At 44.4% G+C, this 26,780-nt stretch overlaps 1 protein-coding gene and 1 long non-coding RNA gene across 3 annotated transcripts in view; one reads left to right on the plus strand and one right to left on the minus strand.

Annotated features, from left to right (window-relative positions):
• The first annotated feature begins 2,129 nt into the window (after positions 1 to 2,129).
• LOC127535075 (uncharacterized) lies at positions 2,130 to 8,725 on the plus strand. The gene is made up of 3 exons (XR_007943725.1): positions 2,130 to 2,360; positions 5,582 to 5,648; positions 7,934 to 8,725. It is a non-coding gene; the product is annotated as an uncharacterized LOC127535075 (long non-coding RNA).
• LOC110959732 (zinc finger protein 469) overlaps positions 8,456 to 26,780 on the minus strand; it is a 63,125-nt gene continuing 44,800 nt past the window's right edge. For both annotated transcript variants that reach the window (XM_051951975.1, XM_022206693.2), the window contains one exon: positions 8,456 to 21,603. In XM_051951975.1, the coding sequence (XP_051807935.1) occupies positions 9,550 to 21,414 (11,865 nt within the window). In that variant the 5' untranslated portion in view covers positions 21,415 to 21,603 and the 3' untranslated portion in view covers positions 8,456 to 9,549. The remainder of the gene's footprint in view (positions 21,604 to 26,780) is intronic.

The following is a 26,780-nucleotide window of genomic DNA, read 5'->3' on the forward strand; positions in this document are numbered from 1 at the left end:
AAAACATTTGAAGGAGGTTCTCTAACAGAAGTGTGATTCTTGTTTACGATCTTTTTGTCTAATTATATCATCTGCCAGGACTGGGCTTTGCCATATGCTTTCAGATGCAATATGTCTCCACAGCTGATGAAAATTCATGTCTCTGTAGTATAAATATCTTGCTTAAAAGGTGTTAAAATGTGCAGGCTCACACAGCAGAAAAAGACTGTGGACTGTTTTGCCTAGAAGATAAGAAAGAAATTGGTGTCACTTCAGATTTTTTTGTATCAAAATTGTTTTCTTTCCAAGAGTGTATTTTTAAAAGAACTGGCAGCCCCCCACAATTAGCTCTTAGCACAGTGAGGAATGTTTTCAAAATCCTCATTTAATAAATAAATAAATACAAAAAAAAAAAAAATTCTGAGGAATCAGCACGCGCTGTTGTTGGTATCACAACTGAAGTAACAACAGTTTTATTTTTGGTGAGCTGCCGCAAAGCCACCAGTCAAAAGTTAAGCAACTTACTGCTGATGGCCAATGAAAAGTGAATAAAGGAGACATTCCCTGATATAGAAAACCGACTGTGTGGATTTTTTTCCCTCTTTCTTTTTGTAGTGAATAAATGTAAGTTATCTTGCTGTCATCCCCCTCCTCTCTCCCTCCCTACGCCTGTCTTTCTCCTCTCTGTGTGTCTCTGAAATACACACATACTCTCTCGCACAAAGGAGGGAAAGTGTCACTATGGAAACAAGGAGGCGAGATTCTAAAAGCTACCTCTTGAGACGAGAGTTAAGACAACAAAAAGGAGTCCACTGTGTGAGTGGCAGAAAAAGCAGCAATATACACAGCATCTATACTTCTCCCTCCTGTTCTGCCGCTGTGAATGTCATCATCAAGCTGCCTCGTCAGCCCTCTTACCTTTATCCCACTCTTTTTGCCTTTTACCAGACAATGAATGTCTGTGCAGACACGTGCATGTGTATTTCGACACATCCCTTCTGTTTGTACGTGAGTCTGGTGCTGTGCTTGCAGTTAAATGCGTGTGGCTCTGTGGACAACTGTGTGTGTGTGTGTGTGTGTGTGTGTGTGTGTGTGTGTGTGTGTGTGTGTGTGTGTGTGTGTGACTTGGGTGTAATATGCACCACACATTTCTTTAATAGGGCTAATCCATTTTAATCCCACCTGCCACAGTTACCTTACAATGATGAATGTAAGCCTAAATGAGTTGAGACGCAGAGAAATGCCCGCGGGAGACAGAGGAGGAGGCTGGGAGGTAGATTTAAGTCTCTATATGTGTGTGTTTGTCTTTGTCAGTGTGTGCTTTGTGTGTGTGTGTGTGTGTGTGTCCGTGTAAGCCTGTGCATGTGTATTTATTAAGGTCTCTGCAGTGGCTGAAACGGGTTTTTCCCTCCCCTGCTCTCTTGAAGGCTATTTTCAGTGGGTCTGCAGGGTCACTGCTGTCCTTAGTGATGTCTCCTTCAAGTGAAATCAGCACCATGGACAGCAACACCGATCTCCAGCATGGCAGGCACCACAGCAGGCATCCATCTCAATAGAGTCAAAGAGGCTCCCTGTGCTTAGCTCCTTTCCTTTTTCATTCCTGCTGATCTAAAAGAATTGGATAGGTGAAAGCAGGCTGCCCATTAGGCTTCAGTCTTGATGTATACTCCCTCAGTCCTTGATCTTTAACGGGAATAGAAAGGGGATGCAGAGGTGGTGGGAAAGAGGAAGCTAATTGTGAAAGACCTGCGGGCGACCACATCTATTAATAAAGAGCTCTAATGTAAAAGTCCGAGTGGATAAGTTTCCTCTGTGGTGGCAGATTTACATTCTTGATTATGAAAGGGTAAAATACTGTGCAAGTCAAGGCTGCTGTCATTGGCATAGCCCTATTTAAGCACTTGTTACTGTGTATAGAGCCACAGTTTTAGCGCCACTCACCTGTGGTGGCTTTGAAAAATAGCAGCAATATTAGGAAGCAAAAAGAGATAAGGGGAGATAAAAAAAAACAGAGAGGAGAAGGGGAGGGAGAGATAGGAGGAGTGTACTACTGTACAGAGTGAGTGGCAGAGTTAGGGTGAGGGAGTGGGAGAGATAGGGAGAGCGAGACACACTGAGAGAGAGAGGGAGGGAGGGAGGGAGAGAGAGAGAGAGAGAGGGTGCAGATAGCGGGAGGGGAAAACCTCCTCTCTGAAAGGGATGATGTCAGTCTCTGCAGCTGAGCCCTGGTCCCCGACTCGATAGGGTGAAGACTCACTCCTCCAGAAAAAATAAACACAAGACCGGCTGGCACGAGCCACATCCACAAAGAGAGAGGCAAGGGGTGAGAGGCAAACTGAGGGAAGAAGCGAAGGGAGAGTCTGGTGAATGAAATCCTGCAGGTACGTATGCCACATTATCATCCATCTCTGAGTTCATTCATTAGTGTCTTTTGTTGCGTGCTGCCTGCCATTGTGCCTCCAATTGCTGCCGGCAAACTCACTTGTTCAAAGTAATTATCATGTTTTCAGAATGTGTCACAGCAAAACCTCGGGAGTGTGTGTGTGTGCGTGTGCGTGTGTGTGTGTGTGTGTGTTCAGTGTACACTTCTCCATCCCAGTCCCAGCGTGTCTGTGTGAATTTGTGTGGGCGTGTATATTTCAGTGGGGGTGTGGATGGAGAGTGCTCACCGTACGAAGGGACACACACACACACACACACACACACACACACACACACACACACACACACACACACACACACACATTAGTGGAAAGTTTTTAATGAAGAGGAAACTGCTGTATTCACTCCTCTGGGGATGAAAACAGCTTCAATTATTCAAATCCAAATCAGATGCAGGGTCCCCGGAGCAGAGGGCATGACAGAGATTTGAGATTAGAGTGTAGGGATTTTGTGCAAAGATAACCTATCGACATGGGGGGAAAAGCTTATTTTTTGTCTGTTGCGTCATTGTTATACAGCTCTTCCTCTGTCTGCATAGGGGATTTGCCGGGTTAAAGCAATGCCTTCTGGGATACTGGTGGTCAGACAGGTGACATAGCTGTGGTGAGTCATCCTGTAACATCTGTCACTGACACCTCTGTTTCCCACTTTAGATTACAGGTTACAGCAATATCATTCTCAAAGCCGGTGATTCCTTTTATCTACCACACAAGTTCAGCCAGTCTATAGCATATGTTGCTTATTACACAAGGAAAATTGATTTTCTGTTGCTGAGATTAGTTGCGAATGTCACAGAGCGGCCAGACAACAACGCGTGCCGGATCACATTCAATAGGCAACAACAAGAGATGACATTGACAAAGGAAAAAAGGGGGCTTTGTGTTGGAGAATCCTGCACAGCCAGGACTTGTGTGTACATCTCTCTGTGTGTGTGTTGTAATTTCCTTTCTCTGTCTAATGAACTCACAGACCAACACAGAAAAAAAGAGAGCAGGTCACAGACACATTTCACCAGCAACCATCCATTTACACACTCAGGCTGTTGGCATGTCACTCAATTAGTCACAGCATGGATTACACTCCGTGAGGGGCTCGGGGAGAGAATCGCAGTGGAAATCCAATTTTGTGCCACATCTAATGTCAGGGTAGATCCTTCAGATGCTCTGTGATAACCACAGAGAGAGCCGGAGGAGAAGCTGAGGGACACTGTGGAGGCTGGAGGAGGGGGAGGGCGTGAAGGTTATAGTGGAGAAGTAACAAGGGGTGGAGGGGTAGAGAGTCTCTGAGATATGTGGGGAATCCCTACTGGACAACAGGGTCATTTTTCCCCTGTATCTTACTGCAATATTGATAATTCAGCTTCTGGCATCCATAATTGTAGCAAAATTTTATTCTCTTGTTGCCTAACTCTTATCTTCTAACCAAAGATTTTCATTTGAAAATCTCAGAAAAGTGGAATAGATCTTTATCAAAGAGGTACAGATAGTTTATATATAGTCAGAACATTATGCCTGCATCACACTCATTATGATGTGTGTGTGTGCGTCGCGAACTTTGTTTAAAATGAGCTGTGAGTCTTTTCTTGAGGCCAGCTGCTCTGGAGACACCTGCTGTTGGGTGCAGTGTTCCAGTCACTGCAGACACACACACCAACAGGCTTTCATTTGTTTGCATGGCCCCCACAGAGCAACCCCATTTATTCCTGTAAACCTGGAACATCAAACAGGTACTTCTAGCTATTGTGCGCAGCCTGTTCCCTCTCTGCTGCTGACTGGAATGACAAACGGTTGAGTTGATAAAGGCTCCGTTGGCAGTGAGGGACCACAACTTCCTGATGAGAGGCCATTAATTAGGGAAAATCCAAAGTGTGCTTCCTCCTAATGCGTCGTCTTCACTGTTTTTTTTTCTTTTTTTTGCACCATGATATATTTTTATATCTGCTCATTTGCTCAGTACGTCATTTTGATGTTACTACTGCCCTAGTTCCTTTGACTCCTATTTCAGGTGCCAGCCTTGAGGGAGTGTGGATTCCCTGCATCGTTTTCTCACTATCGTTTGAGAATTTTTAAGGTAGTGTTTTCACGGTTGTCAGGAAAAATTGGATTGATGTCTTGATTTCAAAGATTTCCTTTGTCCTCTTTGTTCACACCGGGGGAACGTGTTTATGTTGAATTATTCATACAAGTTCTCGCTGTCGAACACAAATGATTTCAGATATCATCCCAGCGGAAATTCATCACCATTCTCCCCCCTCACCCTCCATGCGTATGCCGAGAGGGATGCTCAGTCATTCCTTCCCTTTCGTGCAACAAATTCCTCCCCATCCATTTATCTATTTGTCTCCCTGCGATGGCTGAAACCTCCCATTCCCAGCAGAGGCGACCTGAGTGGCCCCTCAGCCTGTGTGTCATTACCGCTGACCAGTAGCCCATCTCTATCTGCCCCCGATCTCATGACCTCCCTGAGAGGCAGCCAACAGCACGCTCCCCAGCGAGGGAGGAGGGGAGCAAAGGGTGAGATAACAGGATGGAGTGAGGAGATAGGAAGGGATGGAAAACAAGGGAGAAAGGGGTGGGTGGAAAGGTGAGCAGGCTACAGGGAGAGATGGAAAGAGAGAAAAAAAAAGGTGGCGTTTGGACAATTGGGGTGAGGTGTACAAGGGAAGAGAATGAATGAAAAAGCAGGTGAACGACTGAAATAAAAGGCGAAAGAGGGAAATGGGAAGAGGCAGAGGCAAAAATGGGAAGAGGGGGTGAGATGCTGGATTGGAAATTGATGGTGAAGAGAGAAGAAAAGCGAGAGAAAGGGGAAGAGCAGGAAAATGAGGGTGGCGGCAGAGGAAAATAGATGGAGGAGCGAAAGTCGGAGATCAGACGAAGCAGGGAGGGAGACTCAGAAATGGAGTGAGAAGGAGAGAGAAGAGATGCTATTTCAAGACCATACTTACTGATAATGTCACTCTACTTCAAAGTGCAAAGCGTTCCTGTCATGCTCCTGCATGACTGTGCCTCTGGAGAATTTCCTCATAGATCAGATGATAAAAGGATGCCTGACAGAGGGGTGTGTGTGGCTCCTATCATGCTGTGTGACACATTCTGGGCTAAACTTTGACAAAATATACTCAGCTCTCTGTTTTAATTTTTGTCTTAATCAACCACAGCACCTGACCGAGGGGCCCCAGAGGAGATTCACTGCTGCAGCGTGACGAAGCACGCCACGGGGTTCAGGTAAAAATCCCGGTGCATGTAAGGATAAAATATCAGCTAGACATTTTCCAGTATGCTACCTGTTAAACATGACAGAAACGAACACGACTGAGGAGGAGACTGATCATTTAAACTCAGAATACATCGAGGTATGGAGGCCTCACTTGCAATGTAGCTGGGGAAACAATGGCATAGCAAACTTTTAAGTACATAAAGTGCACGTGTCGCTGTTATTTAGCTTCTGTTCTAATTGTTCAGTTTGATATGCTAATCACAGGAATTTCACTTGCGTGTGTTGTTGGCTCAGACATCATTGAAATCATCAATCACGCAGCCTTCAGGCACCAAACTCATAACTGGGGCCAACAATCCCGCAGTGAAATGAATCTATTCCCAGCTTGGAGAATGAACCACGCATCCTCTAACTGAATATCTAACTAGATTTAATAATATTCACCCAAAAGATGTCTTTTTTATATTGTAGTACTGTTCATTAACTGCATACAGTACAAATATCAGATCAAGCTTTTTTGCAATATTTCTATCTTTTTAAGTGATCCTTTTGTGCGGCTACACTAAAGCACATTGTGATTCTCAGCAAGGCTTTTCTAATTAATGTTGCTACTGCTGCCATTGTATCAATGGCATCCATTTACAGCAGGGAGATACACACACACACACACACACACACCAGCAGATGGTCATCCATCCTCCCACTCTGACCCTTTTCATTTGGTTTATGCGGTGAGTCAGTCTACAAATGTGAGGGGACTCAATAAATGAATGTCTGAATGAAAAGAAGGAATTCCACCAAAACCACAAAAATGTTTTATCCTTTAACCACTCTAACTCAACAGCACTTCACTAACAGCATGCCAGCTGACAGGAACACAAAAGTGCTTCAACAGGCGATCAGTGATGGCATTTCTGAGTGATAAGCGTATTATTCACAAATACTACATTGACAATAAAATGTTTGGTGCACAGTCAGGCACCTGTGGGCAAACATTAAGGGAGGCAGGTGTCCGATTTTGATTTGGACTCTGATTAATTACAGATTGACGTACCTTTTCTGTACTAAAACATCTAGATTGTGCTAATATTAACTAAGAATGAAAATGCACAGAAATAAATTGTACTCTTACTTCTGACCCTTGGCTATTCTAGTGGGTTTATATGTACATTTCAGCATAAAAATACAAATGTGCAAGAATTTTTCTGACTGTGAAAACCTTTTAACCATCAGTGCTTGCGATTCACCAGTTTTCAGCGTTAAAATTAGCAATTTAGGTAAAAGATATTTCAGTCAGAATGATGGCACAGTTACATCACAAGACAATTTCTGTCAGTGAAACTTGTGTCTAATGTTTATCTGAAAAAGCCTTGCAAGCATCATCGGTGCTTCTAATGGATTTGTCCAATTTAAATAAAAGAATATCAAATTTCCTGTCTGCAAGATGATTTCCGGGAGCTAATAGCTTAGCAAAAAGCCGTCATGACAGCTCCTTGTCTGCTTCAAGGAAACTGAGGCTGGATTTATATCTTTACCATGCTGTTCACGACTTTTACTGTAGTATAGCAAAGGTCAAGACGGAACACACCTGCCAGCGTACCTTCATGAATTTGAATTCTGTCCTGCTGGAGAAGCTGTGATACAGAGTGGAGCAGAACAGAGAAGCAGACTGCGCTCTGTAACTCCCTGACAGTTCTGCTCGCTTTATTTTCAGTTGTCATCAGTGAGTCCAAAAATATGGTGTTTGTGGCTGCTGCCAAACCAGTATTCCCACTAAATTAATTAGAGGAGTTATTTCAACAACAGTGTGGCTCTGTTTTCGCCACACTTACTCCACACACAACAACACATGAACTGGTGGTGACATACTATGTTTATAGGAACAAAAAACCCTGTTTGTTCATATTACATACAATTAAAAATGGGTACAGGGATTATAACCTTGTGATGCCTCCTTATCTGACTTTCCAAATGTAGTTACATCCCAACACAATACGAAGTGTAATGGCAAATCATGATAAAAAGATGCATGTATTATTGTAGATATATAATTTGAAGACATAGCAACCATGTTTCCATATGCACAAATCTGAAGTCTCTGCAGTCTACAGATGAATTGCGTTACTTCTTTTGTAGAGCAGATCTTAGTTTCAGTTCGCACACACTTAGTTTCTGAAATAAAGTTTTTGTCTTTCATTTTATTTGCAATAGCTCAATGCTTCGGTCCTCGGTGAAGAAAATAACCTCCTTTCTCTGCTCCCTTTCTTTTTTTTTTAATTGCTCTTTTCCTCAGGTCTCGTGACAATTCAGACTCCGAAGACGTGAGGACACTACTCTTCTTTGTATTCCCTGTGCGTTTCTACATGTATGCCACTGTGTAGTATGGCTTTTTATTCCTATGTGATGATGAAAAATGTTCATGTAGGAATAGAAGCCATTTTACATGTGGTGAGAGAGCAACTTGACGGAAACATGACGCCAGTTAGAGCTCCCCACCGCCTGCTCAACGGCGCTCGAAAAGAACCAACATATGGCTGGATAAATGTAACTGTCTCCTCTTGAATGTTTCCCTGTAGTAAAGATACATTTGCGCTCATCTTTCAGATGATGAGTAAGCTCACTGAAGTACTGATCTGAAGACAGAAAAAAAAAAGAGAAGCCAGACTTTGTTGTGTGTGCACCTGTTTTTGCCTCCAGGCACAAGGAGCTTCTACTGTTTCCAGTGTTTGATGCATGTGGTGACAGCTGCGGTCCACAGGGATGGAAGCAGGAACATTTGCAAAACATGTCATGAACAAAAGAAGAAAAGAGCAAGGAGAGACCAATACAGATCTTTAATAACCAACTATAAAGGAGGCACTTAGTGAACCACTTTACAACTTGCAAGAGGCACTGCATTTCCCTTTCTTCTCAATCTGATTCTTTTTGCACATTATTAAAATAAAACTTTGACATGAAGCATTACACCAAACAATAATCTACCTACAATATTGTACAATATAAGATACATACAGTATAAACAAGATAAAGCACCTTTGTTGTCCTAGTAAATATTCATAATTAAACATTTGGAGTTACAGACACAGATGATTGAGTTTGTGTTTTGTGTGTGGTATTATCAGTGCATGGGAAGAACTCCAAAAACAGGTCTTGGGACTGTGATGTCCTTGTATGCACCTGAGTTTATAAAATAGAAGCTTTCCTAATTTTGTGTTCTATCAGCCTACATATGAATTGCTTGGATGGTTTACACAGTATCTTTAATAAACTACAGAAATCCAGTAACAACAGCTGGATGTTTGTACTGTAACTGCTACAGATTTCATGTTCCCTTCCGAGGACATTGGCATTCACATTAAAATTAAACACGATGTAGCACCAGGTAATGTTTATACAAAAGGCTAATATGATGAATGTCAATGCAGTACAGTAAAGTTTAAAAAAATAATACAAAATGAATATGCTGAAAGCATGTACGGATGGTGCACAGCCAATAGTCCAAGTCAGTTATGACGTCATTTGCTCCTTTTTCAGAGACTTAAACTAAAAAAAAAAAATCATGTTATGAATGCAAAATGAACATGCATTTCTTAGAGGAAATATTTTACTGTATTTTCAAGTATTCCTTTTTACTCTCCTTTAAATGAAATATAATCTCTAAAAAAGTTCAATGATTTCCCCGACTAGCATCATATCCATTTTTGACCCAAAATTCATCTCAGCCATTCGTCCTCACATTTGTGTAATAAAAACACATGTACAAAGAAGACATAAAGTGACTATAAGTATTTAAAGATAGCATTTCACAGAAAAGAGCTGTGCAATCTCATTCACCATAATGAATTGTCTTAAACATTTATATTTGTGAAAATTTACAGTCTCTTATTCACAGATCCCTCACGTCCCCCCTCAGTTTATAGATTCTGATGTGTCCTTCCTTAAAGGAATCTTAAAGCTAGTGAGTTTTTGGCCAAACAGCTGGCTTAGCAGGTGGTTCTGGGACTCTGCCGTCCGGTAGGAATGACTCTCCATTGACCTCACCCCCATCTTTGGCCTGGACTTATTCAAAGAATTGTTCATGGGAACTGAAGTCACTTTCGATATAGGAGGATGCAAAGATCTTCCCAGAGGTCCCTTTTTGGCTTTATAATCCCCGTTTTGAGAGGAAACAATCTCAGCTTTCTTTTGTGCACAGCTATCCAGCAAACTTCGTTTCGACTGCAAACCCAAGTTCAAAGTCTTACACTTGGAAATGATTTTGTTGCTAGCACTGTCGTCCCGTACTGAGGACAGCACGGGGTACTCGTTGGGTCCATCAGACTTCCTTTGCAGAGAGGGATTTGCACACTTGCTCGGGCGAAATTTCTTTTTGGCCCTCGAATCAACACCAAAGTTCTCTTGAGTGGCTGGAGAAGAAACCCTCTGCAGGCTGTGAGGGGATTTCATGTCCTTCCTCTTCTTCTGTGGTCTGAGGGATTCCTTATCCTCATTTGAGGCTGAAGCGTTGAGGGAAACCTTGGCGTGGAGGACGGGCGTTGATTCAGCAGCCTTAGAGCTGCTTTTAGTGTTGTCATTTGTTTTGGCTGGGGCGACCTTGTCTTTCATCTGACTGCTACTTTCCTGCTCAGCACCATGAGATAGTATCTGCTGTTTGCTGTCATTGCTTAAAGCTTTGGGTGTCTGATGCCACTTTTCATCATCATCCCTTTGCTGGTCCGTCGCATCAGCAGCTGATTCATGTTTCCTGGACTCAGGTGTCTTTAAAATGTCTTGATTTTGTCCTAAGCTGACAAGAGAGTTCTCGATGGGTGGAAGTGAATCAGGTTTTCCTTCAGTTTCAGTAGCTTCACCTTGAGCGGAGCCTTCTTTAGCTTTAACAATCTCCTCCCCCGCACTACTACTCTCTTTAGATGCCGACCATGGAGCTGTCTCTGCTCTAATGCAGACTGACTCATTCTCCTCCTTCACGTCACACGGTTCAGTAATAGATTTTCCATTACCCTCTTTATCAGGATTAGGTGAGGGAGTCGGGTCAATTTCCTCCTTCTTGGGTGTAGCTGAGTCTGACGAGCCCACGTGAATACATTTTTCCAGCTCTACAAGTAGCTCAGAGTAGTCCTCAGCAATGTCTTCTGTCTTTACGTTTGTGTTGTTTGTGTCACTTTGGTATTCACTGGCGATGGTCTGCGTGGAGTCGTCCGCTGTGGACACGGAGGGTTTTGAAGGCTGCATGTCAGAGTTCTGATTCAAGTGCAGCGAGCTTACACTTGCAATGCCGCTGTCTGAGCTGTTGTCTTGCAGACTGTCAGAAAGAATTCGCCTCTTCTTACTTGCAGGCGAATCACATTCATCTTCTTTGGACGCAGATACTCTGACAGGTCTGAGAACACCCCGGAATTTGAAAATTTTGTTCCCCCCTGACAGGTGCTTTTCCATGTGACGGTCAAACTGCTCTTTCTTAGAGAAGGTGTAGTTGCAAGTGCTGCAGATGAAGGACTTTTTAATCACATGCATGACATCGGCACAAAGCTCACAGGTGTAGAGGGTGGTGTGTTTTGAATCCAGCTCATCCACCTCCTCGTGAGCTCTCTTCAAATGGTCTTTCAGCTCCTGGGCCTCCTGATAGGAGACAGGGCATTTGTGACACAGGAAGATCCTCTCCAAATTGTGAACCACCAAATGTCTCTGGAGTTTGAACGGTTTGGGGAATTGCTTCCCGCAGTGGTGGCAGTCTCTGGAGGGGTCCTTGCAGTTCGGATGCATCTCCACGCTTTTCGGTGTCTCCGTTTTGTGAAGGACCTCAAGTGGGGTGAATGTGCTTTGCTTCCCACTTGCTCCACTGCTGCTTTTGGTTTTGTGAAGTTTTGACTCCTCTGAGGTGTTCCCCTCTCCCACCGTGCTGTCTCCGGCATCAGCTTTGTCCGTTTCTTTTGTAGCTTTGTTGGATTCTCTGTTTGCTTTGCTGGGGCGGTGCTGCATGATCGAGGAGATAAAGTTCTTCACCGCCGTCTCTTGCATGAAGCAGCCAGGAATGCCCAGCATGGAGCCTTGAGTCTGACCCCTCCTGGCGAACTGAGTTGCGTGCTCTCGTAAGTGTTCATTGTACATCCACACATCTGATATCTCCTTCAAGCACATTCCACAGGTCCAGATACCAGTCTTGTTCTTGGCATGTTTCTCCCTCAGATGGTCTCTCAGCTGCTCTCTGGAGCTGAATTTGCGCTGGACGCACATGTAGCAGGTTGGAGGTGGAGAGGGGTTGTGGGAAAGTTTGTGAAAGTTCAGCTCGCCCAGAGTGAGGAACCAAGTAAAACACACTTTGCACTTGTACTGCTTGTCTTTGACCTTCATTCCTCCGTCTTGTCGTTTCCTGCCTCGTCGCTCCGTTACTTTCTTCAGTTTCTCATCGTCTCTGTTGTCCACGCTAACAGCTGCAATAGGAGGAGCTACTGCGATATCTTTATTAGAGTCAAAGAACTGAATCTCAGGAAGTTGAAATGTGGTGTTGATGTTCTGGATGTCGATGCTGTGGAAGGTTTGGACTCCCTCTGTGACACATGGCTCCAGAGTGTAGGGGGCAGCCGGCAGAGGGCAGGGTGTCGCCGGCACCTCTGGTTTGCAAGCGCTGGGGTCAGAGGTCACTGCTGATCCAGCGTTGAAGCCGCTAAATTCACTGGACCCACTCCATTCAATTGAAGATTTATCAATTGTGCTTTCAAGTGGATTCAAGAGGCTGTTGCTGAGCTCTTTAATATTCTCATGGACATCCTCCTTTTCACTTTGTTTAACTTCTGACAGCGGCTTGGCATCAGCTTTCAATGAGCCATTGTGGCACATATTCAACATGATGGCATCATCAATAGAAATTGTCTCATATTCACAGTGGTTAGTTTGGTTGTCAGCGAATGTCTGTGCAGCTGGGTTTTCCACACACTCATTTTTATTTTGTACGAGAGTTTCAGGAGGAAGGTAGTCTGAGGTCAGATTTGAATGAGGCGACAGCTTCTGTCTTTTGTTTCTTTTGCTGTACACCCTCGGGCACTTTTTCCTTTTTGCCTCCTCGTCTCTGGGGAACAGCTGGGAGAATGTGGTGTCATCATCAAGCAAGGCCCTCAGATCAGGACTAATGCTGGGCGGACTGAGAGGGGGAGAATTCAAACAGGAGAGAGGATGTATCTTGTCTGAAGGGCCACCGTTTTTCTCACATTTTATCTCGACTGCCACTTTTCTCAGAATCTCCTGGGCAAGGCTCTCTTCTGTTCCTTTCTGTTCGCACATCTCTTCCACAGCACACAGAGTCTTTCTGGATTCATCACATTCTCCTATCATCTCTTTGTCTACAGATGCAGCACTTTCCACATTATTATCTGCACACACTTCCAAATTTGCCATCTTTGTCGTGCTTGTACATTTCATCTCCGTGTCAGTGATCTGATTTAGCACCGCAGTTTCATTAAGTGCTTTTAGCTCTTTTGTTGGAGATCCGGATGTTTTGTCAAACCCAGATTCTGAAGTAACATGGAGAGGGAATTCCTCTGTTCCGGAAACAGCTCCGTCATTGATTTTCACCTGGTCCTCGGGAGGTTTGCTGTGCTCTTGTAGTGCACTGCTTTTGAATTCAGGAGTTATTGCTTGAAGTATGTCTATTTTCAATATATTCAGAAGCTCATCAGAGAAAGGGTCAGGCTTTATGTTTACCTCGCTGTTCTTGTTCTTTCGAGCTTTGTTGTTCTTCTTTGCTTTTGCTGGCAGCAAAGGGTTTTGACGGCCTATTTCATCTGCTGCCACAGCACTCGCCTCAGTTGCCATTTCCTCCAGGACTGACTCAGTCTCTGCTGCTTTAGATATGAGAGTGCTACTTATCTCAGGCAGCCCATCTATTTTTGCAGGGTAACAGGTCTGTGAATCATCTTTATGTTTTTTCTCTGCAGTTTGTGATGCTTCATAAATAAGCCCAGTCCCCTGATGGCTTGATGCCGTGCTCTGCAGGCCGATGTATTTTTCAGCTCTGACCAAATGTTTCATGGCCTTATGTCTCTTTAAACCTGGCACAGTCCTGAAACACATGAAACAGATTTCACAGAGCACTTTACCCTGTTGAGCGCCGTTCTGTGTCTTTTTCTGCGTCGTTTCTTTGTGTACTTGCTGCGCTGTTGAATGCTGGCCAGTCTCTATTGTTGGTTGCTTCTCTGATGGGTCTGGTGGAAGAGGCATTTGTTCGTTTTCACAGATGATGAGTGGCTTAGGAGTAGGCGGACCATCTGAAAAGTCTTTTTTGAGAAGTGTACTGTCTTCAACAGAAGCCTCGTGGGAATCTAAATTCTCTGTTTCGGCCTTGTTCAGGAGGTCAGCATCTATATGCAAATGCTCAACACTCTCAACTGGATCGTGGAAAACTTCCAAGTTTGTCTTTACATTACCAGCTGAAGAATCTGTTGTTTTAAATTCAGTTGGAAGACCCAGTGAAAAACATGTGAATTTCATATTCTGCTGGAGGACCAGTGGCTCATCTGATGAATGTAGTTTAGCTGCAGGGTGTGAGTTCAGTGATACTGCCGTATTTGTTTCAGTTTTGTTAAAAATCAGTGCAGGGTTAATGCTCAGGTCACATGATTCACAGTCATCTCTGGGTCTCTGCTTGATGTCTAGATTCTCCTCGGGTTTATTGGCTGGTGTTATCGGTATGTAGTCGTATTGATTCAGTTGTGGAGGTTCATCTGAGATGCTGTTGTAGTTGAGAGGGCTGAGCTTGAAGTCATAGACCAGGCCTTGTTTTTCGAGGCCGTCTGACACCTCTGACGGTTCTGCTGTGCTGGTCACAGGAAGTGGTGAGGAGATGGTTGCTTCAGAGTTGGGGATTTTACTCTCCATGATACCCAAGTCCAGGTGCGGTGGGCTTATCAAAGAATACTTCATCTCAGCTGCTGCGTTAAATTCGTCGCTGTTTAAAGGTTCGTTCATGTTTTGGTCATCTGCTTGGTTTATGGGGAATTTTGCAATTTGAACTGAGCATTGGTCAACAGATTTATCATTGCTTTTATTTTCCATCTTACATGAGTCCTCTTCTGTGCCAAATTTCTGCACAGGTCTTTCATGAGAGGTTGATAAAAGTGGGCTGATTGTTGAGGTGGTGTCTAAAAAGACACAGTGACTTTCCTCCGCTTCCTCTCTGCACGGCGAGTTTTGTTGACTTGCCATGAAATCAACAGGAAGATGCTCTTTGATGTCCTGGACATTTAAAATCTCCTCTGGTTTCTCAATGGGATCAAAGACGAGACCCGTTTCAGTTTTTAATGAGTCATTAAATGGAGTCATTTTGCAGGAATCACTGTTAATGATCTCATCAGACTGTGAAAGGATCAACAGACTGCTTGATTGGGTGTCATGGAAGGGTGAGCAGCGGTCAGAACTTTCTGCATTCGTTTCCACCAGTAGTGGACTACAGAGTTTGTCTGTGGTGACTATCTCCACAGACATGTCAGCTTCACTGTATGTCTTTGAAGGGCTGGAGTTTTGAGAGGGAGACAGATCTTGTATCGATGTTTCGACGGTTATTTCTTCACTGATCTTGCCTGAGCATTCTACTTTCAGTTCACCAGTATGCAGTGAACTAATGTCTGCAGGATTATCATCAGATTGTTGCTCCAGTGCTGCTTTCATCATATCTCCCATTTTCTCTGCAGTACCTTGACCGGGGTCAGTTAGTGCTGGTGATGTGGGGTGATCATCAGATTGACCAATAATTCCCTTCACTGCCTCTTTTTCATCATGGGCATGTGTAGTGAAACGGCTTTGCCTGTCAGTACTGGTTTTTAATGACTGATTCACATTGTCTTCCGCATTGTTATTGTTCCCACAGGACTCCTCTGCCACACGTGGGTCATGTGCCACCACACTTGAGCAGTGAGCAGTCAAATTACTATTCTCAGTGATATCCTTCTCTGATGTGACTTTAGTCTCTGCTGTGTAATCCTTGTTGTCTGTCGGCTGCAATGAAATTGGCTGGTTGCCATCGACTGGGGGGTCAGTCTTGGTGGAGAGAGATGACTGTGACTCATTCAGAATGAATTCAATTTCATCCTTCCGCTCATTGATATTTGGAGGTGATAATATATTCTCCTTCCTGGTAATTGCTTCCTTTTCAGCGCGATCTTCTCTCTCAAGTGCATCAGTCGTCTGACATTCAGTTGCTTGATGTTGCTGGCTCGTCGGAGAGGTGACATTTGGCTTCTTGTGTACTGATACAATGGGTTCTTTTTTGAATATAGAGTCTGAAATCACCTCCAGGCTTTTCATTAGATTTTCTGTATATCTCTTCTGTTCTAAAATGTCTTCCTTTGTCTCTGCAGGAGTCTCTTTTTCAGCACTTCTTTCCTCTGGTTCTTGGTTATGGTAGAGCAGTGGGTGTTCAATATGGGAGGTTGTGGAGGTCAGACTTGGTGCGTGGCCTTCTTTGTCAGAGAAGTTTTCAAGTGTCCCTGGTTCATTTTGAATTGGAGTGTGTGGGCTGTGGTGTTCACCCATCAGCTCAAACTGGAAAGCACTGGACCACTGAAGTCCTGATTCAGTAAAAGGCTCTGAAGACATATTTGAAACTGGTACATCCATAGTTTGCACGGGGCATTTGATATTCAAACCAGCGCTTTCACCCTCTGACTCATCGTCTAGACGTAAAGGTGAAAATTTGCTTATTTGCACTGGCTTTGGGACATCTTGAGCTTGTAATGGAGGGCTTTCCAGCTTAGCTGTCTGTAGCTGGTTTTCAAGCTCATTCACAATTCTCTTTATTTCCAGCTCATCCTCTGATGCACAGCTGTTGAGATTTGCGCTGTATTCAATTATTTTCTCTGGCAGAGACAAAGAAACGTGATTGTAATCTGGCTTCTTTTCATTTGATTTCTCGGAGTTGCCTTTGTACTGTGATATCTCATCTGGTAGCACAGGGGTGACAATGAGGTTCCAGTCTCTTTGTTCCAGAAAGGGTGAGAAAGATGACACAAACTCTTCCTTTTTATCAGCCGTGTTCTCTATTGAATGGAAACCCTCTTTCTGAATCGGCATCTCGGAGTAAAGGCCGCTGTCAAATCCTGCGAGGTCCCCAAACATTGATGAGGTGTCAAATGAAAGTGGGGATTTCATGAGGCCTTGCTCCTGATCCAGAGGGTAGGGCATGAGGGGGAGCGTGTCCTTTTGTATCAACGGGCTTTGGCTTTCAGTTGCAGATAGGCACACCTCATCTATCAAAGAGGTGCAAAGGGACGCAGGCTTGTGCGAGTCTAGGTCATTGACTAAAGTAATGGCCTCTTTCACCATGCAGACACCGTCACTCTGTTTTTCAAATGTGCTGCTCTCTGATAGCTCTGGCTGTGTGGCTTGGGGCCTCTCTCTTCTTTTGCCCTTTGTGTTTCTGTCAATATTGAAATCAGTGTCTTTGCTGATGACCGGAGAGTGTGAATCAAACTGTAGTGTCTTGTTATCTGCACCGCTACACTGTGTTGGTTCTTCTTTAGGGCACAGATCGTCTGTTCTCTGTAGGCTGTTTCTGTCTGAACTGACTGTCGTGCTGGTTTCCTTTCTGTGAGACACGGGTTTCTCTCTTGATTTAGCCTGAGAACTTCTGCTTTTTTCTGAGTTTTTCGTCGTGTCTTTTTCTTTTTGCGAGCATGACGCTGGATCAACAACTTCTGGATTTGAATGATTCTTCTTTTGATCCTCTGTAGTGTCTTTGTTATCACAATGAATGGCTTTGTCAGTATTGTACTTCTTGACAGATTTAGTGAATGTCAGTGCTAGTGTGCTGGACTCTTTAAATAACTTCTGCGGGGAGGACCTTTCCTGGGTTTTCTGTTCCGGAGACTCTTTCTTTTTGTCGGTCCTCTTCTCACAGTCTGAGTCAGTGCGGTCAGTGCTTTTGGGGCTGTTGATACTATCGCTTGAAACACTCACAGATGTGCTGAGTTCACTGCTTGTAGACGACCTGCTACCCCTCCTCCTGAGTCTCTGATGACAGCCAGGTTTCTCAGGCGAGAGTGAAACCTCCTCACTTTTCTTCATCTCAAAACACTCCTTTGACTCATGTCTCCACGCTGCCTGGTTCCGCTCAGTCCTTGCTCGCCATTTGCACTCTTTAGTGTAAGTGTATTTACACCGACTGCTTTGATTCAATCGGCCTTGACTTGCTATTTTTACAGGCTCACATTCATCATCAGAGTCTGAGACGTAGTCGTATTCTCCAAATGCTGGGTTCTGCACACTGGGAGTTAGTCTCTCCATCACCAAGGAGAACTGAAGGTTTTTGGTCCCTTTAACATGCAGCTTATGGAGCTTGTTTTTCTGTTGAACTATTTTGTGGATAAGTTCTTTGCTCCAGGTGCCCCCTCCAGTGCTTTTCCTCTTGTTCTCTTTCACTGCAGTTCTCGAGGTTGGGGATGTGGAGGCCTGTGAGGCTGTTGACCCTCTAAGTGCATGGTTGTCCGGGAAGCTTTTAACACCACAACGCTCAGAAAACTTGCTGGATAAGAGAAACCTTTGTGAGCTTGTGTTTTCATCCTCGCTCTTGCACAGCTTCCTTGACTCTTTTGCTTTGCTGTCTTGTTCCCACGTTTTCTCCCTTGAGGCAATTCTTGAATTTTTATGAGAGACTTCTTTTTTTATGTTAATTTTCTCATCTTGTTCCAAATTCAGAGACATTTTCTCAGGGCTTTCAACATCAGAGTCATAAAAATACTTTCCCTGTGTGAAAGACCTGTCATCAACTGTTTGTTTATTTTTGCTCTCAAAGACCAGGGATTCTTTCGTTTTCAGACATTGTTTGTTTGATGATGTCTTGACAGTGGTGAGGTCATCATCAGCGAATGCATCAATAAAACTGCTGTCTATCTCTGCATTGTCTGACTGATATCCCAGTCCATTCAGAGCTTCTGTGATTAGGCTGTCTAATTTGGCATCTTCCATTTCCAAATCAGGGAGAGGGACAGGGAGGTTACCTGGGCCAGAGAACAAGTTCAGTTTCATTGGATCATCTTTATTGTCTCCTTTCGTTTCACCCTCAGGTATCAGTTCTCCATTTTTATTGAGGCCCAGCAAAGACAGGTGAAGGTCAGATGGACACCTTGACATCAAAACATTTGACCCAGATGAAACCGCCTTTGCTGGTTCTGCACTGAACTTTCTGCTGTCATCCATCTTTGATAAATCTTTGAGGTCATTCTGTGCAAACGTGTGCTGAGCACAGTATTGCTTGTGGCCTAAAAATGAAGCCAGGTTGTTGAAATTCTGATCACACTGTTTGCATGTCAGAAGTACATCCAACTGGTCGAGATTTGCCGTTGCTAATGAGCTGGCTAACAGCTGATGTGTGGAGTATGGCGGGGGAGGCTGGTGGTGCTCCACCCCGAAACTATCCACGTAGGCCTTGTTTCCATCCACACCTGTCTTTGGATGCGCGCTGTTTTGCAGGTAGCTCACTATGTCGTCTTTGGATCTGTCTGCTGCGTACGGAAGGTTTCGTGGAGGATCAGAATGAAACTGGTGAGGGTGAGTGCTCAGGTGATCTGAAGATAACTGAGTTTTGCCTTGGGGCTGATGATAGAATGGATGAGGAGGGGCTGACTTTGACATCTGACTATCCTCTGAACTGATGTTAACAGGGCTGGTGGATGCCGGGGAGAGGGACGAGCAGGTGCTACTAGACGGAGGATTATGAACTGGGGAGGGCAAAGGGGATTCATAAGGCGACACCATCATAAGCCCCATGGGTGGCACCTGCAATGGTGGATAGCTGTAATTTCTTGTTGGTGCTGCTGGAAGAGGCTGGTTCAGTCCAAAGTATACCGCCTTATTTTTGGACTCACACACCTGTGCATGGCTCATCTCTACTTTAAAAGTCGAGACTGTATTGCTGTTATGCTTTAGAGTCTCCTGTCTTTGGTTTGAAAACCCATCACCGGTTCGGCTGTTCTGAAATGAGCTGGGGTTTTTCAGGGAGTTATGTTTATGTGACTTATGATCATCCTGCCAGTCAGAGGGAGAGACTATGTAAGCCAATTTCTGATTGCTTATTTGCCTTGATAACTCAATTCTGTTTTGGTTCGGCATGGCAGAGGTTGACCGTATCTGCTGCCAGGACATTCGGCTATTTTTAGATGAGTTTGGCCTTTGGTCAAGTGCTGGCTGGTTCTGAAACTGAAACTTATCATTCATATCAGTGTACTGAATTGTGTTTTGATCCACTGACGAATACGCCTTGTTAGGCCCCTCCCAAGAGTGCGGTAACCTATTTAGACTCTTATTGTTGATGTTTTTATCAAAAGGCATCGAGCCTGTGCGAATGTTACTGACTGGAGGGTTGTTAAATGTTTTGTTAGGAAAGTGCATTGGGGAGCCTGGACCTTGTGAAATATTTCTTGGATGCACACTCCCTTGAATGTGTGTTCTTTGGTTGGCAGCTGTGTCTTTAGGGCGACAGTTTCTCTTACTACCCGAGGTGATGGCTGCATCCCTGCTGTCTCCCTGTCCAACAGTGTCTGTGCTCTCAGGCAGGGCAGTCTTCCCCTGTTCTGACTGCTGAGAGCTTGAGCCAGAGCTGTCACTGCTGGCTGAATCCTCGCTCAGATTCCTCGGACACTGGATGGACGATGCCACCCCTGGAATAAACTGCGACTGTGGGGGGTGAGGATAAGAGCTTCGATCCTCCGGCTGGTGTTCATTACTGAACTGAGTGCTGTTCTGAGCAATATGTTGCCCTCCTCCAGGCATAAAAGAAAACGAGTTATGGGTCACGTGAACAGAACCAAGGGAGGAGTCTGTAAAGTCTTGGGATTGGGGGTTCTGTTCACAGGGAAAAGAGTCAGAGGCCGATTCTTCCATTAAATGATATCCATACTGAAATGGAGCAGGCACAAAGGAACTTGCCTTATTGGCGTCTGAGAGGGAAGTGGATTTTTGTGATGAAACCCCATAGTTAGCACCATTAAAAGTCCTTTCAGGAGACTGCCATGCATTAGAGCCACTGAGCTGAAAGTCAGCCAGAATCAGCTGGCTTTCAGGCTGTGCATTGTTGTTCTCCATTGATGCTGGCTGCTGCTGCTGTGACAGGGGTGGATGTGGGTGGGATGATGTTCCACTCGAGGAACCCAGTGCCTGTGAGGTATAGCTTGGGGAGGTAAGGTTAGAGGAAGCCTCCTGGAAGCAGCGGCTGTAGTTCAGCTCTTCTTGCTGTAGTTCGGCCTCTCTCTCTGGTATACTGGGAACGTGGAATCTATAGCTGCCCGAAACTGGGCCACGACTGGTTTCCAACTTCTTGGGTGGCAAAACTTTCTGCTGTGGGTAGGCAATGCCAACGGTGCGTGGATTTGTAATGCTTAGTCTGTACAGCTGCTGCGGGTTGCCACGCTCTGCTTTTCCTGACCGCTTCCCCTTCTCTCGGCTGCGGCCCTTTCCACTTGGGGACTGAGGACTGCCTTTGCCACTCGACCAAGTCCTGTCAGTGGCAAACTTTGATCGGTTCTGCAGTGACCTGAAGTCAATCTTCCCTGTCTGCTGTGGCCGAATGACAGCTTCGCGCTGCTGAGGACAGTCCCTTTCCTTCTCTAGTTTTTCAATTTTGGCCCCTCTGCCGCTGGCTCTGGTCTCAGTGCCTGTGCTTGAAAAGTGCTCTGAAGACTCCTTTGTGGTTTTCTCACTCTGCTGCTCCAGCGCCGTCCCCTCATCCTGCAGTTTGGACTCGGCGTCCAGCTCTTTGACTGCATGCATTCGCTGAGTCTCTCCTGCCATTGTGCACTGTGAGTGCTGTGAAGGCCTGGTCCTCAGAAGTGCTATCTGGGAGACTGGGACATCGCCTTCTGGGTTGTAGGAATCAGTAAATGTCCAGTGGCAGGAACTGCAGGGATAGGGCTGCTCGCTGCAAGCTCATCTCTTCACCCTCATTGTGAACCGCAGATCTGGCACCAGAGCAAAGCAGACCTGAAAGGAAAATAGAAGAAAGAGGATCAGATATCAAGCTTTTACTGTCTGATTAAAAAGTGCTGCTTAATGAAATCATGTTATGTGCCTTTTGAAATAAAACCTGAAAAAATAATTTAAACATTACACATCATCATAGAAGAAGAATGCATCTTTAGAATGATGATTTCTGTCCAGATATTAGTAGTGAAAATTGAAATGTCTGGAAATGCTACATGAAGCAAACATGAATAAAAGTTACTGAAAGGTTACAGGATTAGTTCGAAAGATGCATTTAAATGAACAATCTAACACCCACTTTTATGTGACAGACGAAGTACAATTACAATGTTCCCTGCTGCTGCCAGCAGAGAGCACTATTGCAGCATCACTTAGCAGTACTCTCAACGCACAAAGACTCAGTGTAATCAATAGGGAATTTCAAAATACTGCCAAATTTACACTCCTACTCATTCTAGGTCTGGAGATACTACTAACACTTAAATTCCTTATTTCTAGCAACAACAAAAAGACATTTCAAATGACTAAATGGAGCTTCATCCGAGAGTGGGATTCCTGCTTGACAACAGTGGATGGATGGTCTATCACAGCTAGAATCCTCACTATAAACAATCACACAAAGAAACTGGTTTGGTCTTGAAACGATGAAGCTCACTACAGTACTGAGGATGAGAAAAATACAGTACATGGATCCAGAAAGCATTGCCAGTAAATGAATCACAGACTCCTTAAGAGCAGGGACACAATGCCACAGTGTTCTATTGCTACAGAGGGCTTCAGGTTTAGATCATGGAGTAACATCGAGGATTAGTCAGTCAGCCCTTAGACAGTGAGAACTGTGGGCACACTGACGTTTGTTGCCTTTCCCCCAGCATCCCAGACACCGCTTCTCAGGTCTTAGTTTACTTTGGCCCTCTGCTGCTTTTGCTTCTTTTGAGGTCAGACCAGATGAAACTTGGAGTTAGCACCAAAATGTAATTTCTAGGCCTGGTTACCAAACTTCCATCCCACCTCCCTGTCTGCCTCCCCTGGCTGTTACCAAATGCCGGAGGAGGTTGGAGAGACCTTCATTCTGCCAGAGGAACTGGGTTCAAGCCTCTGTTTTGGCAAACATCCACCATGCTGAAGTGTCCTTGAGCAACACACATTCCTTACAGTTTTAGGGGTGCTCTTGTGGTTTACTAGGGAGGGCTTTGACCTATGAAGAGTGAGTAAAAAACTACACAGAGAAATCCCAGTATTACTGTATAAAAAGTGTGGCATGTGAGCCGTATTCCACGAGGCCTCTGTGTAGCCGGAAGACTGTCAACTTAACCTACAGCAGAATTCATATGGGGACAAGAGAGACAAACGATACTGTAAAATATGTCCATCCTAATAAATCTCTTAGGAAATTGTATTTTTGACCATCACAGGGTCAATTTAGGATCATCACCTGAATTAGTTTTAATCCTTACTGCCTCTTTGTCAGCCTTATTATCTAACTTTTGGCAATGCAATGTTTTAAGTGCATAGAAGCCTTCCTGCTCTGCAACGTTTTTCCTTTTCGAGCACCAATGCCAAACCATGCAACAACTAAATCTTTTCTTGCAGGTAGTTATGTATGACTTTTTCACAGCGGGAGTGCAGTTAACACTATAATCAAGGTTTAGCAGCTGGAAAAAAAGTTGGACTTTTTTTTTCTGCAACACAACTAAATTCCTTTCGTAGAGATCTTATCTGATCATCTCAGCACTGAGCCTACAATAAGACTGTTTGACATAACATTAGTGCTGATTATGTGGAAGATGATGACAGACTGCTCACAAATGAATTCTTTGTGAACCCAGGCAAAATAACCAAACCATCTACAGTCCTGATGAGACATACATGCAGTCCTGTTCAGAATGAAAAGCACAGCATTTCTTAAGTTCTATATTTTGTTGCCCTATAAATGGTAAAAGCATAGCAAGTGCGTGGTGTTTTGACTGCTTTGTGGTGTAAATGATGTCTGTTTTACTCCACAGGTCTCAAAAGGAATATTTTTTTAGCATATAAAGTCAGGCCTTCTCACAGGCACAAAAATGAGGAGAGCCCGAGGATATAGAAATGCGATAAGATGGGTCGGCCTACAGCATTGTGTCTTGAGGGTTATGTTTACATCCACATGTGTCCAGACACAAGCTGGCAAATGGAATAGTGAGATATGACCCTGCATTTTACCCACAAGAGCATGCTCTGCCATGCGTTTCCTCGTCTCATCCTCTGGCAAACCTCCCCGAGGTATTTAACAGGTTGGGAGGGACGCCTGAAGCGGAGACCTCGCCGGGTTTAGGCCTGGTTGTGAAAAATCACATCCCCTTTACAGCTCCACAGCATCTGAAAGCCAGAGTGTCTTCAGCTATCTCTACTGCCGGTTTGGGGAAACTGGGTGAATGGCCCGGCCTGCTTCTCCAGCAGGCAGCGCTTGATCCAGCTCTGCAGAGTCAACAGTCACAATCATATATCATTGCTCCAATTGTATTTGTCCAGACCGGCTGTTGCGGTTTGGGGCTGAGAATGAATGCCGCCAGCAACAAAAAGAGCGGTATGAGGATCACAGGGACCTTACAGATGCAGCACCAAAGCCTGAGCTGTCAGTTTACAAAGAGTAAGAGGTCATTTATGTCCAAAATGCCTTGTCAACTTCCCCTACAGCCCTGTGCAGCACAGTAATTCTCCCCTTGCACCAGTCTCTTCCACATAAGCCAGCATTACTTCATGCACAGACTTCAAGCATATTAATCTGCCAATTTGATGGCGTCTTTGGAACGGCTTGTTCAGTTTTATCTTGAAAAGTATAAATTGCTGTTGGACTGTGTATAAAGACGATGTGGTGGTGACAGAATTGCAAGCTGGGCACAAGTTGATATCAAATCCTGTGCGACTAGTCTAAAATTTGTTCTATAAAAGTGTGTTTTAGTGGAGTTTTACAAGTCAATTAAGGCTGTGAGTGTGTGTGCGTCCACGTGAATGTGTGTGCGTGTTCTTTAGGCCTCCTGTCAAATCACCAAGTTTCTCAAGCAGTGGCGCCCCATATGGCTTGACCACAACACCACCCTGATGCCTGAGACTGCTGAGTGTTTAAGAACTGGTGTGTCTGTGGTATATGCCCATGTGTGTTTTTGTGTGTGCTCAAGTACACAACTAGAACGAAAGTGGACAAACTTTTTTTCATTACTTTCACAAGGGGTCTGTGCTGGTTTCTCACAGGAGTGAGGGAATGAGCTAAAGGTGCCTGAAAGAAAACTCAATTTCCTGAACGTCTTTTTCCTGTCATTTTGGTGGAGGATGTATGTGGTGTTGGCTTGAGTGAATATATACTAGTAGCACGGTGAAAATCTCTGTCGACTCATCACATCAGCGCCTTATGTGGCTGCTTTTGCGATTTCTAGTTTTCCAAGACAGCAAAGCCCTCAATAAGCTCCACAACTCTCAAAGTCAGTTCACTTAAAAGGAATTTCTGCACTCAACATCTCTGTTGATGTGTGTTCTGTAACAGGAGAGCACTCAAAGGTAGCTAAGAGAAATGGTAAAAGCAGACCAGAGCAAGATAAGTGATCTTAACAGTGCAGCAATTTAACATTTGCGCAAGATACCACACAAATCCGTTGTATCCTGAAGACAATGACTCCACAGAGACACAAAGTGCCGTAAGAGCCAAGAGAAGGGCAGCAGCAGGGCGAGCAATTCACTTCTACAAACAATAGCTTCCTTTATAATAATGTAAATCAATAACTGGCATTAGCAGAAATTTCGCAACTTGTTCATTTTTTCCAGATGCTTGTGAACTGGAAAGTCATCCCAGAGTCGTCTCAGAGATCACTGAGAGAGAAGACAGATGAAGATGAGGGATGATGAGGTCAGAGGTGATGGAGAGATGCATTACTGGGGTAGCAGGGAATGCCATTAAAGAGTGAGAAAATCATACAGGGGTGTCAGGCGGCAGAGAACGGAGAGTCGGCGGGTAACGCAGCGCTGCGTAGCCCAGTAGGCTGTATAACGGGACGGATGCAGTGGGGGAGGATCAGGTGGCAGAATAAAAGCTGTCTGACTGCTCTCCTCACACCTCTCCCAGCATGACTGGTCCAGCGAAAGGGAATGCACAGTGAGAACGGCTGGCCCGTGGCCCGTGCTGGGGCGCACCGCCAAAACCTCGGTCAGCGTGACTGCCTACTCCTCTGTATTTTTGGAAACATCCATTATGCAAGCAATTTGCCTTTAAGATCTCTGCGCCTATGTCTGTTTCAACTCAGGCTGGGAGGAGAGATATGTCAGCGATGCACAGAGAGAGTCCGGCCACCACACAGTTATTAAAACAGAAGCACTGGATGTGTGAACTAGTGGCCTGTCAGTAGTTTACAACTTTAATTTCTCAGATTTTGATTTACAGAGGATAATTAATGAGTCATCCGCCTTCTTCCACACTGGTGACGTATTGTCAGAAGCCCTCAGAATATTTGAAAGATGCCAGCGTCTGAGGAGTTCAAATGAAACAGTGAGCCGTGTACTAAAGGAGTCTTGTTATACTTGTGCCTCCCTACCACCACCACCTCTAACCCCACCCTTCACCCAGTGTGGTTAACTGCTCACTGGGGAAGATAGAAGGAGTGTGTGTGTGTGTGTCTAAAGGGGCTTTGGTGTGTAATTCCAGAGGCTCCCCTTACCCCCTCCCCAGTTTTCCCTCTTTCTCAGATGACTTTTTTTCTTTTATTTATTTAGTTTTCTAACCACTGGATTCTGGACTCGGTCTGTTTCCATATTGCTAACCACAACATTCCACAAACATGATGGAATCTTTGTTTTAGAGCATTTAAAGGCTATTTTTTCCTCTTTTTGACACACTTTCCTGTCTTTCTACATGTCTGTGGAATATTACTTGTGTGGCTGTGAAAGAAATACATATGATAGACGGTAAAACATGACAGAGTGGAAGAGGATATTAACGAAAGGGCAAGCTTGACAAAACTTCCTGACTCCTACTTATAACCTTATCCTTCATGGACAAAATCCGTCATTCTAGTGCTATTTCTCAGGCATTCCTTTTTTTTTTTGTAAGTGTATCAATATTTGCTTGTCCTTTCTTCTGCCTGGGCAAAAGTATTTGGTTGCCTCTAAAAATCATTAAAAGTTTTATTAAATGTAAAACAACCTTGGAG

Source organism: Acanthochromis polyacanthus, chromosome 8, assembly GCF_021347895.1.
Source record: "Acanthochromis polyacanthus isolate Apoly-LR-REF ecotype Palm Island chromosome 8, KAUST_Apoly_ChrSc, whole genome shotgun sequence".
Lineage (NCBI taxonomy): Eukaryota > Metazoa > Chordata > Actinopteri > Pomacentridae > Acanthochromis > Acanthochromis polyacanthus.